At 46.5% G+C, this 17,500-nt stretch overlaps 1 protein-coding gene across 2 annotated transcripts in view; it reads left to right on the top strand.

Annotated features, from left to right (window-relative positions):
• The window catches only part of LOC143286721 (osmotic avoidance abnormal protein 3-like), a 46,664-nt gene that overhangs the window by 21,825 nt on the left and 7,339 nt on the right, over positions 1–17,500 (top strand). For both annotated transcript variants that reach the window (XM_076594427.1, XM_076594426.1), the window contains 6 exons: positions 243–301; positions 909–1,042; positions 8,837–8,955; positions 11,464–11,570; positions 12,581–12,845; positions 15,823–15,899. In XM_076594427.1, the coding sequence (XP_076450542.1) occupies positions 243–301; positions 909–1,042; positions 8,837–8,955; positions 11,464–11,570; positions 12,581–12,845; positions 15,823–15,899 (761 nt within the window). The remainder of the gene's footprint in view (positions 1–242; positions 302–908; positions 1,043–8,836; positions 8,956–11,463; positions 11,571–12,580; positions 12,846–15,822; positions 15,900–17,500) is intronic.

The following is a 17,500-nucleotide window of genomic DNA, read 5'->3' as shown; positions in this document are numbered from 1 at the left end:
TGTGTTACAGAGCTGACTCAGCCACTGATACAATGATCAGTGAGAGATGTGTCTGTGTGCTTTGTGTTACAGAGCTGACTCAGCCACTGATACAATGATCAGTGAGAGATGTGTGTGCTTTGTGTTACAGAGCTGACTCAGCCACTGATACAATGATCAGAGATGTGTGTGCTTTGTGTTACAGAGCTGACTCAGCCACTGATACAATGATCAGTGAGAGATGTGTGTGCTTTGTGTTACAGAGCTGACTCAACCACTGATACAAGGAGCTGATGGTCTGCCTGTCAGGGTGATGCACAGGGTCAGTGTGTGTGTGTGTGGGTGGGTGTGGGTGTGGGTGGGTGTGGGTGTGTGTTTATATGTGGTGTGTGTGTTTATGAGTTTGTGTGTGTGTGTGTGTGTGTGTGTGTGTGTGTATGTTTTTTTTAATGTTTTTGTGTGTGTTTGCATGTAGTGTTTGTGTGTGTGTTTGCATGTTGTGTGTGTGTGTGTGTGTGTGTGTGTGTGTGTGTGTGTGTGTGTGTGTGTGTGTGTGTATGTGTGTGTGTGTGTGGTGTGTGTGTTTATGAGTTTGTGTGTGTGTGTGTGTGTGTGTGTATGTGTGTGTGTGTGTGTGTATGTGGTGTGTGTGTTTATGAGTTTGTGTGTGTGTGTGTGTGTGTGTGTGTGTGTGTGTGTGTGTGTGTGTGTGTGTGTGTGTGTGTGTGTGTTTCTATGTTTTTAAAAAAAATGTTTTTGTGTATGTGTCTTTGTATGTAATGTTTGTGTGTGTGTTTGCATGTTGTGTGTATGTGTGTTGAGTGTGTGTGTGTGTGTGTGTGTGTGTGTGTGTGTGTGTGTGTGTGTGTGTGTAGTGTGTGTGTGTGTGTGGTTGTCCTCACCATGGCGCTGTGGTGACTGTGTGTCAGGGGGGCGTGGAGGAGGAAGGGGGGGAGGACCTCACAGCACCCACCACCACCACCACCACCACCACCACCAACGCTGCTGCTGCCGCCACCACCGCCACCGGTGAACAGCTGCCGCAAGAGGAGGCTCTGAAAAGGTAACGTGCCCCGTGTTATGTCTTACCTGAGGGAAATGTGCCCTGTGTCATTGTCTTACCTGAGGTAACGTGCCCCGTGTTATGTCTTACCTGAGGTAACGTGCCTTTTGTGGTGTCTTACCTGAGGCAACGTGCCCTGTTTGTCTTTTTACCTGAGGTAACGTGCCCTGTGTCATGTCTTACCTGAGGTAACGTGCCTTTTGCGGTGTATTACCTAGGGTAACGTGCCCTGTGTTATGTCTTACCTGAGGCAACGTGCCCTGTTTGTTGTTTTACCTGAGGTAACGTGCCCTATGTCATGTCTGATGTGAGGTAACATGCTGTGTCTGGTGTCTCACCTGAGGTAATGTGCCCTGTGCCATGTTTTACTTGGGGTAATGTGCCCTGTATCATGTCTTACCTGAGGTAACGTGCTCTGTGCTGTGTCTTACCTGAGGTAATGTGCCCTGTGTCATGTTTTACCTGAGGTAACGTGCCCTGTGTGGTGTCTTTCCGGAGGAAACATGTCCTGTGCCATGTTTCACTTGAAATAATGTGCCCTGTCTGGTGTCTTACCAGCAGGTAAACGTGCCCTGTGTGGTGTCTTACCGGAGGAAACGTGCCCTGTGTCGTGTCTTACTTCTTCTGCGTTCACTCGTATGCACACGAGTGGGCTTTTACGCGTATGACCGTTTTTACCCCGCCATGTAGGCAGCCATACTCCGTTTTCGGGGGTGTGCATGCTGGGTATGTTCTTGTTTCCATAACCCACCGAACGCTGACATGGATTACAGGATCTTTAACGTGCGTATTTAATCTTCTGCTTGCATATACACGCGAAGGGGGTTCAGGCACTAGCAGGTCTGCACATGTGTTGACCTGGGAGATGGTAAAAATCTCCACCCTTTACCCACCAGGCGCCGTCACCGTGATTTGAACTCGGGACCCTCAGATTGACAGTCCAACGCTTTAACCACTCGGCTATTGCGCCTGTCATATTTCTTTCATAATTTCTAAAAATGTAGGGTTAGACTACTCAGAAATACCCTCTGGCATCTCCACGGGGTTTTGGGAAGGGGTGGGGGAGGGAGTCCTGAAAAGTTACCGTGATTCGAACCCGGGACCCTCAGATTGACAGTCCAACGCTGTAACCACTCAGCTATTGCGCCCGTTGTCGTGTCTTACAAGCCGCAGGTCCTGTGTCCTGGCTGTAGTTGGCTAAACGTAGTAGTAGTTTTTTTTTTTTGCTGTTGCGACGCATTGTCGGCAGTAGTGTGCTTTTGCACCTGTTGCTCTGGTTGGGAATAAGGTCACCAGGGAAGCGAAATACGAATGGATTTTGTTTTCGTGAGTCTTTACGGGTTAGGTTAGGTGTGTGTGTGCGTGTGTGTGTGTGTGTGTGTAGTCACATTTTGGTGTGTGTATGTAACATAGATATGATGTTTTATGTTAACAAAAGCGTTTTTGTAAAGCACCTAGAGCAGATTTCTGGATAGTGTGCTATATAAGTATCCATTATTATTATTATTATTAGGTTTTAATTCTGTTTGTGTCAGCAAGACTCCAGTGTAAGAATCTCTCTCTCTCGCACACACAGTGTGTACACACACACACACACACACACACACACACACACACAGAGGCATTGAATATGCAACAGCGGTGTTGCAGCTTACCCAAAAGTTGATGTGCTTTTCACTGTGTGTTGCTCTATGGATGAGCTAGTCTGCTGTTGTCAGCATGCAACTGTTTTTCATCTGTGTGGTAGACATTGAATTGTGCGGTAAACAGGCTTGTGTAGTGATGTTTTCATGTTGTTGTTTTTTTCTCTGTGAGACTGGCCAGAGCTATGTGTGTGTGTAGATTTATTTTTTATTATAGTGCTTTCTGTAGACCACAGGTCAAACTGTGTGTGTGTGTATGTGTGTGTGTGTGTGTGTGTGTGTGTGTGTTTGTTTGTGTGAGTTTGTGTGTGTGTTTGTGTGAGTTTGTGTGTGTATGTGTGTGTGTGTGTGTGTGTGTTTGTGTTTGTGTGTGCGTGCGTGTGATTACGCCACGCTATATAATGGTAAATTGGCTGGCGCTGGTCACAAACGTACGATGTCAGACATTGCCTTGCATGTCCATGCTTTGAAATAGTTCCATGGCCACGCTATGAGACCTTCTGTTGCTGACCTCACCTCCTTTGTTTACAGGCAGCAACGTCAGCAACGCGGTTGGTGATCTCTTTAACTTGTGACCAGATCCAATGAAACAGGCTGTAACCATTTGAAAAAAAAAATCAATCATAAGATAACAACAACAAAAATCCATTCATTGTATATACCATACCATTAAGCTACCATAGCTCTCCCTCTGCAGTCCAGTTTGTATAAATCACTGGTTTTTATTGCTGTAATGAGAAGAAAATATGCGCAGAAGAAATATGTATTTTGTTTTTTGAAAGCGCTTGGGCCGGCTTTAGAAATTTTAAACTACCACAGTTCGACATGGTCGATAACGACTTTCTCTGATGTAAACAAAGGACGAGGAATCATTGTGACTTGTACTTTGATAAATTGACATCAAGCTTTGAAGAGCTGATACTTAAGTAATATTCCCTGGAGCATATTCTAATTGTCTGTACATTGAATTATGGAGGTAAGCAAAGGAAGAGAAATCATTGTAATTAGTACTCTGATAAATCAACATAAAACTGTTGAAGATCTGATACTTAAGTGATGTTTTCTGGAGCAAGTAGTGATTGTGTGTACATTGAAACAGCAGTATTGAGACATGGAATAGAATAGAATAGAATAGAATACTTTTTATTGTCATAAAACCTTAAAGTTTATAAGACACAATGAAACATAAACATGAGCATATTAAGAAGAGAAACATTCATGAACAAATTTCGCTAGCCTTGGCTGTATTTCTCTTAGAAGGGTCAGTTCACTAGGCTTTGCATTTGAACGACATATATCGATTAGGAATCTGTGTCTGTAAGTATTGTACTTTACACAATTGTCTAGAAGGTGAATCTCATCTTCTAAACTGTTACAAGTATCACACAGTCTTTGTTCTTTCGGTGTATTTTTATATCTTCCTTGTTCGATTTGTAAGTCATGGACGCTGATTCGTAACATGGTCAGTGCTTTCCTGTGTTGTATATTTGCTGTGTTCTTTAACTCTCTCCGTATGAACGGCGAAAGAGACGACGTTAACAGCATTTCACCTCAATTACCACCATCAAAATATTGCAAGCGGAAGGCTCTTATACTGAAGAGGTGAATGTTGACAAAGAATACCACAATTCTGACAACGGAAGCTAAAGGTTGGGTCATTCAGACACCCACTGGACATCCGAGGGGTCTGTGTAGAGGAGAAGAGAGGACTGGCCGTACTGAGTTAGTTAAAATACGGTTCAATTTTATAATTTGTCACAGCGTTCTTGTAAAATTCTAATGTAGATGAACTTTCATGTTCCTGTTTCCAGAATTTTACATATTCATTTTCAAGCTTCATGGAGTCAGACTGGTTTCATTGGGGAAGGTCACAGTTCCTCCAGTGTGTGACATTTTGGGGCTGGATGTATGTGTGTGTTTGTGTGACGACTTTCCGTCTCTTCTCAGGCACTCCACGTCTCCTAACTCGGAATGAAAGACTGAACTGAACTGTCATCTTTGTCTTCATCTTCTTCTTCATCATCATCTTCTTCTTCTTCTTCTTCTTCATCGTTATCACTATTACCATCATTATCATCATCGCTGTTACCACCATCATCATCATCATCATCATCACCCTCAATATTGCCATTATCATCATCTTCTTCTTCACCACCACCATCATCATCATCATCTTCTACTTCTTCTTCACCATCATTATCATCATCATCATTGTCGTTGTCGTCGTCATCATCATCATCACTATCATCATCATCATCATCACCACTGTCATTACCATCACAGATTGTTGCAGCAAAGTCAATCTGTTTTATACTGAATGCTAATACATTACATCTACATTGGTCTAGGTTTCATTTATTGAATTTCTCTCATCATCATCATTAGCAGCAGCAGCGTCATCATTGTCATTGACAGTGTCATTATCATCATCACCATCATCATCATCACTGTTACCATCATTATCATCATTACTATTACCATCACCATCATCATCATTCCCGCCACCACTTTGTCTGCCATCATCATCACCATCATCACCATTTCCACCACAAACTTCATCACCATCATCATCATCATTGCCACCACCACCATAATCATCACCATCATCATTATTGCCACCAACACCATCATCATCACCATCACCATCATCATCATCATTGCCATCACCACCATTATCATCACCATCATCATCATCATCATCACCATTACCATCATCATCATTGCCATCACACACCATCATCATCACCAGCACCATCATCATTGTCATCATCACCATCACCATTATCATTGCCATCACCACCATCATCATTGCCATCACCACCATCATCATCACCATCATCTTCACCATCATCATCATCATTGCCATCACCATCATCATCATCTTCACCATCATCATCATCATTGCCATCACCATCATCATCATCTTCACCACAATCACCATCATCATCATTGCCATCACCACCATCATCATCATCATCATCATCACCATCATCTTCACCATCATCATCATTGCCATCACCACCATCATCACCATCATCATCACCATCATCTTCACCATCATCATCATCATTGCCATCACCATCATCATCATCTTCACCACAATCACCATCATCATCATTGCCATCACCATCATCATCATCTTCACCACAATCACCATCATCATCATTGCCATCACCATCATCATCATCTTCACCACAATCACCATCATCATCATTGCCATCACCACCATCATTATCATTGCCATCACTACCATCATCATCACCATCATCGTCACCATCATCATCATCATTGCATCACCACCATCATCATCACCATCATCGTCACCATCATCATCATCATTGCATCACCACCATCATCATCACCATCATCGTCACCATCATCATCATCATTGCCATCACCACCATCATCATTACCATCATCGTCACCATCATCATCATTGCCATCACCACCATCATCATCACCATCACCATCACCACCATCATCATCACCATCACCACCATCACCATCATCATCACCACCATCATAATCACCATCACCATAACCACCATCACCATCATATTTGCCATCACCACCATCATCATCATTGCCATCACCACCATCATCATCACCATCATTGCCATCACCACCATTATCATCATCATCATCACCATTTCCATCACCACCACCACCACCACCACCATCATCATCATCATCATCATCATTGCTGTTATCATTGAAGTGTGAAGGTCAGGGCACTCCGAGTGTGTGGAAGGCTAACCCAGCAAACACCTGTACAGCACTGGTCTAACACGACACGTTGACACCGTGTGCCTGGAGATAACGCCACAAGACGTCAGAGATAACAAACACCACCCATCAAACAACACAAAACAACCTTCATCGTCATCAGTATAAACAAAATAGTCTCAAAGTCTGTGGCCTTTCATGCCCTGCTCTCATGGTGACCTCAGTTTCGATGCCCCTCCACTTCTGTGCGTGGGGTGAGCCCTGTCAATGTCGTCAGTGTCGGCAGATTCATGGGGGGCTGTTGTTTGAGGGACGTGGTGGTGGTCTCCACTCTAGAGGGGACGCTCACTCAGTCTGGCTCCGCGACTAAGCCATTATTGTCGTTAGTTGGGGGCTTAGTAGGTGGTGTCCTAAGTACGTTAAAACAAAACAGCCACCACTGAACACCACTGAAGTGACTCAGCAGCAGTGCAGGGTCTCCTCTGGTGTGTGGCCTCCTGGTGACCTAACATCGATGGTTCCCTATGGATTGCCGATGCTGTAACTGGGACGGATGAACCCGGGTGTGGCAGTGTATGGGGGAATCTAGAGTGAGTGGCGTGGGAGTAGTGCCACTGAAATGGTGCAGATGATGGGGCAGCAAAAAACAACAACAAAAAACCCAAAACAATACAAACAAACTATCCTCCCTCCTCTCCCCCCCCCCTGTGCTGTTCCAGCTGTCTGTTGATTTTGAACACATAGAGAAAGTTGTGCACTATGTGAGTTTCTCTCTGGTGTGTGTGTGTGTGTGTGTGTGTGTGTGTGTGTGTGTGTGACAGTTCACTGTCTCCTGTTCCTCTCTCTCTCTCTGGCACTGCTGTCTGTGAGCGTTTCTTGTTGGTGAGCTGTATGCACCGTGTGCTGCTGCCGCTGCTGACTCTTCTCCCACCGATGTGTGTGTGTGTGTGTGTGTGTGTGTGTGTCTGCACTGCCTCGACTGTATCCGTTTCCTTCACTCATCATCATCATCCCATTTTATCATTTACAGAAATGGTTGTTAGTCCTGTTTATTGTCTGTACAGGGAACAGAAATTATTGCTCAGTTTGTTGCTGACCCCTTTATTTTTGTATTTATTTTTGTTGTCACAGTTAAAAACGAGACATTTAAGGTTGTTTTTTTTTGTGAGTTTTTTTCCCCTAGAGATTGTGATAATAAGTACAGTTTATATATGTATGTCAGAAGGGGTTGGTGGTGGTGGTGGTGGTGGTGTGTGTGTGTGTGTGTGTGTGAGTTTGTGGGAAGGTGTGTGTTTTTCCAGTTATCTGAGTTCAGAGTGTTGTTTGGTGTTGAGAGGAAAAAAATCATCATTCACTTAAAACTTTTTGTTTTTGTTTTTTGAAAAATGAATCTGTTGAAAAGGTTTGTGATTATTGGAACTGTGCTTCAATATTTTCACCAAGTTTTTTTTTTAAATTTTATTTTTTACTGTTCTTTTTTTCCATTTTGTGTATTTGTGGCTTAACATCTTGTTTCTCTTTCCCCCTTTTCTCTCTTTCCTTTCTGTTGATTTGTAGTATTGCCTCTGTCCCTTCATTAAAATGAATAACATAGAGCATACTTTATGAAGTTTGATGTTTTGTCAAATGTGCAGTTATGAAGTGTACGTCAGTCAGTGATGACATTTTATGTCAAGCAGATGAACGCAATATTCAGGAAAACACAGAGTTCTGTAGAAGGAGATGAGAAGTTGAAGTGACGTATTGCCATGATAACAAGCACTGATTCAAGCATGATTATTGACTGAAGCATGATAGAAATTCACATTTCACATTGTTCTCAAACAGGATAGCTCAGGAAGCACTGTCAATTTGGTTTTGATTTATTTTTATATAAAGTGATCGAAATTAGTCCAAAATAAAATACAATGATAATGCCAAGCATAAAAGTTACAACACTTTAACATTAGCCTTTGCCACTTTGAGTTTTGCAAACAGAATTTATGCTTCATCAAAATGAAGTATCATTCAGGCCGCTGCAAAATTCAGTTTTATTTATTCAGTTTGATCGTTAGTTTTTTTGTGTGTATTCATGCAACATACAGTCAGTGCATTTTCTTTACAACAAGACAGGCACACACACACGTACGCACGCACACACACACACACACACACACACACACACACATAAGACAGGTTCACACACACACACACACACACACACACACACACACACACACACACACATAAGACAGGTTCACACACACACACACACACACACACACACACACACACACACATACACACACACTGACCCTGCCACACCCAACCCCTCACCCCCCCCCCCAACCCCCCCCCCCCCCCCGACACACACACACCCAAACAAGTGAAAGACAAGCACCCAGCCCCCCACCCCAGTAGTGCTGACCACTGGCGGTGCCCACAGGCTGCAGGCCCTGCAGCAGCACATGGTGGGCGGGGAGAACGCTGACGACCCGGAGATCAGGGAGAGGCACCACAGACGACAAAAGCACGCCGAGGATGAGCGCAGAAAGCAACTCGTCCGTAAGTTCTCTCTCCATCCCTCTCTCTCTCTCTGTGCCTCTCTCTCTCTCCATCCCTCTCTCTCTCTCTCTGTGCCTCTCTCTCTTCATCTTTCTCTCTCTCTCTCTGTGCCTCTCTCTCTCCATCTCTCTCTCTCCATCTCTCTTTCTTTGTCTCTCTCTCTCTCTCTGCCTCTCTCTCTGTGCCTCTCTCTCTCTCCATCCCCCTCTCTCTCTCTCTGCCTCTCTCTCTTCATCTCTCTCTCTCCATCTCTCTTTCTTTGTCTCTCCCTCTCTCTCTGCCTCTCTCTCTGTGCCTCTCTCTCTCCATCCCCCTCTCTCTCTCTCTGCCTCTCTCTCTTCATCTCTCTCTCTCCATCTCTCTTTCTTTGTCTCTCCCTCTCTCTCTGCCTCTCTCTCTGTGCCTCTCTCTCTCCATCCCTCTCTCTCTGCCCCTCTCTCTCTGCCTCTCTCCATCCCTCTCTCTCTTCATCTTTCTCTCTCTCTCTCTGTGCCTCTCTCTCTCCATCTCTCTCTCTCCATCTCTCTTTCTTTGTCTCTCTCTCTCTCTCTGCCTCTCTCTCTGTGCCTCTCTCTCTCTCCATCCCCCTCTCTCTCTCTCTGCCTCTCTCTCTTCATCTCTGTCTCTCCATCTCTCTTTCTTTGTCTCTCCCTCTCTCTCTGCCTCTCTCTCTCCGTCCCTCTCTCTCTCCCCCTCTCTCTCTGCCTCTCTCTCTGCCTCTCTCTCTGTGCCTCTCTCTCTCCATCCCTCTCTCTCTGCCCCTCTCTCTCTGCCTCTCTCTCTGCCTCTCTCTCTGTGCCTCTCTCCATCCCTCTCTCTCTGCCTCTCTCTGTCTGCCTCTCTCCATCCCTCTCTCTCTGCCTCTCTCTCTGTGCCTCTCTCCATCCCTCTCTCTCTGCCTCTCTCTCTTCATCTCTCTCTCTCTCCATCTCTCTTTGTCTCTCTCTCTCTCTGCCTCTCTCTCTCTCCATCCCCCCCTCTCTCTCTCTGCCTCTCTCTCTTCATCTCTCTCTCTCTCTCCATCTCTCGTTCTTTGTCTCTCTCTCTGTCTCTGCCTCTTTCTCTCCCTCCATCTTTTTTTCTCTGTCTTTCTCTCTTTCTCTCCATCTCTCTCTCTCTCTCTCTCTCTCTCTCTTCATCTCTCTCTCTCCATCTCTCTTTCTTTGTCTCTCTCTCTCTGTCTCTGCCTCTCTCTCTCTCTCTCCATCTTTTTTTCTCTGTCTTTCTCTCTCTCTGCCTCTGTCCATCTCTCTCTGTGCCTCTCTCTCCATCTCTCTCTTTCTGCCTCTCTCTCTCTGCCTCTCTCTCTTCATCTCTCTCTCTCCATCTCTCTTTCTCTGTCTTTCTCTCTCTCTCTGTCTCTGCCTTTCTCTCTCTCTCCATCTTTTTTCTCTGTCTCTCCATCTCTCTCTCTCTCTCTGCCTCTCTCTCTCTTTCTCCATCTCGCTTTCTCTGTCTTTCTCTCTCTCTGTCTCTCCATCTCTCTTTCTCTATCTCTCTCCATCTCTCTCTCTCTCTCCATCTCTCTCTCCATCTCTCTCTCTCTCCATTTCTCTCTCTCTCTGCCTCTCTCTCTCTCTCTGCCTCTCTCTCTCTCCATCTCTCTCCAGTTCTCTCTCTCTCTCTCTCCATCTCTCTCTGCCTCTCTCTCTCCATCTCTCTCTCTCTCTCTGCCTGTCTCTCTCCATCTCTCTCTCTGCCTCTCTCTCTCCATCTTTCTCTCTCTCTCTCTCCATCTCTCTGCTCTCTCTCTCTCCATCTCTCTCTCTCTCTCTGCCTCTCTCTCTCCATCTCTCTCTCTCCATCTCTCTCTCTCTCTGCCTCTCTCTCTCCATCTCTCTGCCTCTGTCTCTCTCCATCTCTCTCTCTCTCTGCCTCTCTCTCTCCATCTTTCTCTCTCTCTCTCTCTCTCTCTCTCTCTCTCTCTCCCTCTCTCTGCCTCTCTCTCTCCCTCTCTCTCTCTCTCTCTCCATCTCTCTGCCTCTCTCTCTCCATCTCTCTCTCTCTCTGCCTCTCTCTCTCCATCTCTCTCTCTCTCTCTGCCTCTCTCTCTCTCTCTCTCTCTCTCTCTCTCTCTCTCTCTCTCTCTCTCTCTCTGTGTGCCTCTATCTATTTATCGCATGAAGAAGAAAACCTTAACATTGCTTTAAGTATTAAATTTAGTCAAATGATGTCAGATGCGGCCGCAGCAGTGGGGATTAGTCTGCTTGCTTCGGAACTGAGCATGCATGGTTCGATCCTGCTCGCAACCCTTTATTCATTTTTTTTTTCTCCCAAGCTTATTTTATAATATCATATTTAATACAGAGCACTTTTCAACAATTTTTTAAAATCTCTCTCTCTCTCTCTCTCTCTCTCTCTCTCTCTCTCTCTCTCCTCATGATTCCTTTACTGGATAAAGTGCGAAGCACAAGTGAGTCTTGAAGGCTTTGCCTCTTGTTTTATTATCACAGCAGACGTGTAAGAGAAGAAGACACTGTGACATGTGTAGCTGTGTGTGTGTGACAGGGGCGAACCGAAAGTTGGACGACGACGGAATCATGGTGGGCATCTATGAGGACATGCAGCTGGAGCTGAGAGACAGGGCACACACCTTGGCTGAGAAAGAGCAACAGGTCCGTCTGTCTGTCTGTCTGTCTGTCTCTCTGTCTGTTTGTATGTGTGTGTGTGTGTGTTGGGGGGGCCAGGGGGGGGGGGGAATGGGAGGTGGAGGGGGGGGGGGGTGTCAGGCGGGGAATGTCATGTTCTTGTGTGTGTGTCATTGCATGTGTTGTTGTTTGTTTTTGTTTCGCTCTTTGGGTGGGTTTTTTTTTTTGTATGCTTTCTGTTATTTTATGTGATGTGTGGGTGGGTTGGGTGGGTTAGGAGTGGTGTGTGTGTGTGTGTGTTCGGGGGTGGGAGTGGAGGGGTTGTGTGAGTGTGTTTGTGAGTGTTGTTGTATGATTGTGTGTGGTGTGTGTGTGTGTGTGTGTGCAGGTAGAATGTCTGTAAAGGGAGATCACTGACATTTTTGTGTCTGCATACAGAAGTCTGGAAAAGGTTAAATCACCGACAATCCTCTGTGTGTGTGTGTGTGAGCACCCAGATCGAAGGTCTGGAAGGGGAGATAATCAGCCTGCAGACGGAGTTTGAGTTTGACCGCACGGATCACTGACAGTCCTCTCTGTGTGTGTAGACTGGAGGTGATGACTGACATGTCTGTGTGCAGATCGAAGTTTTGGAAAGGGAGAACCCCCGAAAATGGAGTATGGCTGCCTACATGGCGGGGTAAAAACGGTCATACACGTAAAAGCCCACTCGTGTGCATATGAGTGAACGTGGGAGTTGCAGCCCACGAACGCAGAAGAAGAAGAAGAAGGAAAGGGAGATTACTGACAGTTCTGTGTCTGCATACAGAAGGTCTGGAAAAGGTTAGATCACCCACAATCCTGTCCCTGTGCATGCAGATTGTTGGTCTGGAAAGAGAGACAGTCAACCTGCAGACGGAGTTTGAGTTTGACCGCATCGATCACTGACACTCCTCTGTGTGTGTCTGCGCGGACAGCTTTGGAAAAGCGAGATCACCGCCATCTCTGTGTCTGGAAAAGTGAGTTCACTGACATTTCTCTCTGCGTGTGGTGTGCAGATCGAAGGCCTGGAAAGGGAGATAATCGACCTGCAGACGGAGTTTGAGTCTGACCGCACAGACTACCTGGACACGATCCGCAAACAGCAGCGGCACATCCTTCTTCTGGACGCCATCATCGCTCGCATACAGCCCTGCCTCCGCCGGGACTCCAACTACTACAACGTGGACTGGGTTCGAGCCCAGAGCCGCTGGGATGAGGAGCAGGAGTGCTGGGTCCTGCCCAAGATGTCCGTCAGCCGTGTGTCGCTGCCCAGCACAGGTGGTAGGTTTTAGTCTCTTCCTGTTGTCTTTTTTTTGTTTTGTTTTGTTTTTTGTTTGTTTTTCTTCTCTGCTCGCTTTTTCTTTCTTTCTTTTTTTTTTCCCTGGACTTTCTTGGGTCGACCACCGTTTTATTTTGTATATGAATTCATTATAACAATTCAGATGGGCGCAATAGCCGAGTGGTTAAAGCGTTGGACTGTCAATCTGAGGGTCCCGGGTTCGAATCACGGTGACGGCGCCTGGTGGGGTAAAGGGTGGAGATTTTTTACGATCTCCCAGGTCAACATATGTGCAGACCTGCTAGTGCCTGAACCCCCTTCGTGTGTAAACGCAAGCAGAAGACCACATACGCACGTTAAAGATCCTGTAACCCATGTCAGCGTTCGGTGGGTTATGGAAACAAGAACATACCCAGCATGCACACCCCACAAAAAAGGGATTATGGCTGCCTACATGGCGGGGTAAAAGTGGTCATACACGTAAAAGCCCACTCATGTGCATACGAGTGAACGCAGAAGAAGAAGAAGTCTCTTCCTGTTGTCCTTTTTTTTTTTTCTTCTCTGCTCGCTTTTTTTTCTTTTTCTTTTTTTCCCTGGACTTTCTTGGGTCGACCACCGTTTTATTTTATGAATTCATTATAACAATTCACAGTAGATGGAAAAGAAAGGGGAAAAAAACAAAGAAAGAAAAAAAAATTGAATACAGTAAACATTAACAATAACATCGTCATCATAAGTCATGACTATGTGTGTATACATATGTATGTGTGTATAACTACATGCATGTATATGAATGTCTATTGTGTGTGCGTGTGTTTATGTAAGTTTGTGCCTGCCTATGTGTGCATATGTGTTAGGGTAGCTGTTAGATACACCTATGTGTTAAAATGTATGTATGCAGTGTGTGTGTGTGTGTGTAGCCACATTTTGGTGTGTGTGTATGTAACATTGATGTAATGTTTTATGTTAACAAGAGCGTTTTTGTAAAGCACCTAGAGCAGATTTCTGGATAGTGTGCTATATAAGTATCCATTATTATTATTATTACTTACTTACTTAGGCCCTTCGCTTCCTGCATAGCATAGGCCATCAACAACGTTTCTCCATGGAACTTGACTCTGGGCTGTCTTTTGTTGTGCGTTGTTGTCTTTTAGTGTACACATGATTGTGAGGCCCAACACAGGTCGTTTCGCTTTTCCTGTCTTTTTTTCTTTTCTTTTCTTTTCTTTCTTCTCAGCTTGCTTTTCTTTTCTCTTCTTCTTCTTTTTTTTTTCCTTTTTACGTACACCTAATTGTTGTGAGTTGCTGTGGGAGAATACAGAATATTTTGTTGTCTCCAAAGAGAAATTTACTTTGTGGTGCAAGACACATAAACAGTACAAGAAAAGCACAGTCATCCAGGGAATTATATAGAAGACTCAAAAGCATGAATGCCGGCTTAAAGTAAATTCCCATATATAATGATCACAGTCGCATGCATACAATAATCATCGTAGGCTTACATGATACTAAGATGTTAACTGAAACAACATGTACAATAATCACAGCCATACACATGCAATAATCACTGTAGACTTACATAATACTAGAACGTAAACTTAGAGTAAACAGCATATAGAATAATCACAGCCATGCACTTGCAATAATCACAGTTCCAGGCATATTGGTTTGGTGTTGGACTTGTGATCCAGCGTTCACCAGTGATCAGGGTTCGAGGCTGTGTTGTGTCCTTGGAGAAGGCTTTTGACTGATTTTCCCCGTGTTGGACTTGTGATCCAGCGTTCACCAGTGATCAAGGATCGAGGCCCCGTGTTGCGTCCTTGGAGAAGGCTTTTGACTGATTTCCCTCACACCACCCAGGTGTCAATAGGCACCGGACTTCCTTCAGGGGAGGTTAACTCACTCCAGACGACTAGTTCTCTCCCTTGCATTTCCCTACTGATGACCCATTTGTTAAGGGTAGGAAAAAAATCACAGAAAATACAAAACATAAAGTAACTGAATGAAACTCACTGTACTTGACCCACTGACCCCTGCCCCCCCCCCCCCCCCCCCCCCCCGCCTCCCTTTTCACTGCTCTCAGAAGCTGAATCACTATCAGTACATACTTGCTGGTAGCTTTCTTCACTACAGATACTTTATTCAATGTCTTCATCATCCTCGTCGCTGTTGAAACCTTCAGTTTGAAGCATTTCAATCACTTCAGCAGTGGTAAAAGCCACTGTCGTGATCTACTTTGCTAAAAAAATTTCCACTTGTATCACTTGTGACGCCATTTTCGATACATATATAGATCAGCTTGTTGTATGGGGTCCTGAACTCACTGGCTCACTGTGGAGTGTTTTGTTTCAGAATCTCATGAAGAAACTTTCCATTCGACCCTTGACACGCTCGCAGTGCCCGGTGTAGCTGCCATTTTTATGCTACCCCATGAGGAAAACACGGAAAAAAATTTGAATTGTCAAAACCGCTGTAGCGTTCTGTCGCCCGGAGTGTGTTGAAAGAAGAAGGGAAGGATTGGGATCCCCCCCCCCCCCCCCCCCCCCCCGCCTTCCTGTGCCGAGCCCTGGGCACAGTGGGTGTGAGTTCAGTGCCCTGATGGCTGTCAAAGGCTCTGGGTTCCCTGTAACTTTGAAGTGAATGATTATGATTCTCTCGAAGCGTTTTTTTATGTGGTTTTGCACCCCCCAAAAATTGATTTCTTTGATTGGGGATAATGAAATATTCTTGATTCTGTGTTGATAACAGTGCAGACTGCACGCCTTCCCAAACAGGGAGCTCGTAGTTTCACACACACACACACACACACACACACACACACATGAATTCAAGTGCAATATACCACACACAAACAAAGCATGTGCACATACAAACACGGCAACAAACACTTACACACAGACACAGACACACGCACACACACACACACACACTGCACACATGCGACTGGCAGCAGCAAATGGTGGTGTGCGTTCCATGCAGGTTCCGTGATCCCTGGAGGCCTGAAGGGCGCTGTGAACGGGGACATGAACGGCAGGGACAGTCCGGATGACGACAGAGTGAGAGAGGAAGGGTGGTGTCATCCTCTGTGTGTGGGGGGGGGAAGGGGGGAAGGGGAGGAGGGGATACGGGGTGTTGGTGTCATCGTCTGTGTGGGGGAGGGGGGGTGGAAGGGGGGGGATATGGGCCATTGGGGGTTTGGTGTCATCGTCTGTGTGGGGGAGGGGGGGTGGAAGGGGGGGGGATATGGGCCATTGGGGGTTTGGTGTCATCGTCTGTGTGGGGGAGGGGGGGTGGAAGGGGGGGGATATGGGCCATTGGGGGTTTGGTGTCATCGTCTGTGTGGGGGAGGGGGGGGATACGGGCCATTGGGGGTTTGGTGTCATCGTCTGTGTGGGGGAGGGGGGGATACGGGCCATTGGGGGTTTGGTGTCATCGTCTGTGTGGGGGAGGGGGGTGGGAGGGGGGGATACGGGCCATTGGGGGTTTGGTGTCATCGTCTGTGTGGGGGAGGGGGGGCGGGAGGGGGGGGATACGGGCCATTGGGGGTTTGGTGTCATCGTCTGTGTGGGGGAGGGGGGGCGGGAGGGGGGGATACGGGCCATTGGGGGTTTGGGGTCATCGTCTGTGTGGGGGAGGGGGGGATACGGGCCATTGGGGGTTTGGTGTCATCGTCTGTGTGGGGGAGGCGGGGATACGGGCCATTGGGGGTTTGGTGTCATTGTCTGTGTGGGGGAGGGGGGGCGGGAGGGGGGGATACGGGCCATTGGGGGTTTGGTGTCATCGTCTGTGTGGGGGAGGGGGGGATACGGGCCATTGGGGGTTTGGTGTCATCGTCTGTGTGGGGGAGGGGGGGGATACGGGCCATTGGGGGTTTGGTGTCATCGTCTGTGTGGGGGAGGGGGGGTGGGAGGGGGGGATACGGGCCATTGGGGGTTTGGTGTCATCGTCTGTGTGGGGGAGGGGGGGTGGGAGGGGGGGATACGGGCCATTGGGTGTTGGTGTCATCGTCTGTGTGGGGGAGGGGGGGTGGAAGGGGGGGGATATGGGCCATTGGGGGTTTGGTGTCATCCTCTGCATTGGGAGGGAGTGGAGGGGGGGATAGAGGGGTTTGGTGTCATCCTCTGTGTGAGGGGGGTGGGAGGGGGGTGGGGATATGGGGGGTTGGTGTCATCCTCTGTGTGGGGGGTGGAGGGGTGGGCATGAGTTGGTGTAATCCTGTGTGTGTGTGTGGGAGGGGATGGTGGTAGTGTGTATGTGTGTGTCATGTGAATGACTGGTGCGAAAGCGCTTTGATTTGTCTCTGCACAAGATCCAGCGCTATATAAATACCATTATTATTATTATTATTATTATTATTATTTTCGTATTAAATGCATGCTGTTTGTGTGAAAATTTACACACACAGAGCTTTGTTGTGTTTTTTTAATTTGACTTTAATCCATGCTGTTCATTCAGAAGAACAGTTTTAGTTGTTTTTCACACACCATGGAAGGTGGCAGAATGGTTAAGACACTTGGCTTGTCTGCCAGTGCAGAGTCCGTGAGGGTCTGGGTTCCAATCCCGCTCTCCACTTTTCTCTAGCTCTCAAGTTTGACTGGAAAATCGAAGCGAGCGTCTAGCCGTTCTGATGAGATGATAAACCGAGGTCCCGTGTGCA

Source organism: Babylonia areolata, chromosome 10 (genome assembly GCF_041734735.1).
Source record: "Babylonia areolata isolate BAREFJ2019XMU chromosome 10, ASM4173473v1, whole genome shotgun sequence".
NCBI lineage: Eukaryota > Metazoa > Mollusca > Gastropoda > Neogastropoda > Buccinidae > Babylonia > Babylonia areolata.
This window is presented reverse-complemented; position numbering and strand designations above follow the sequence as displayed.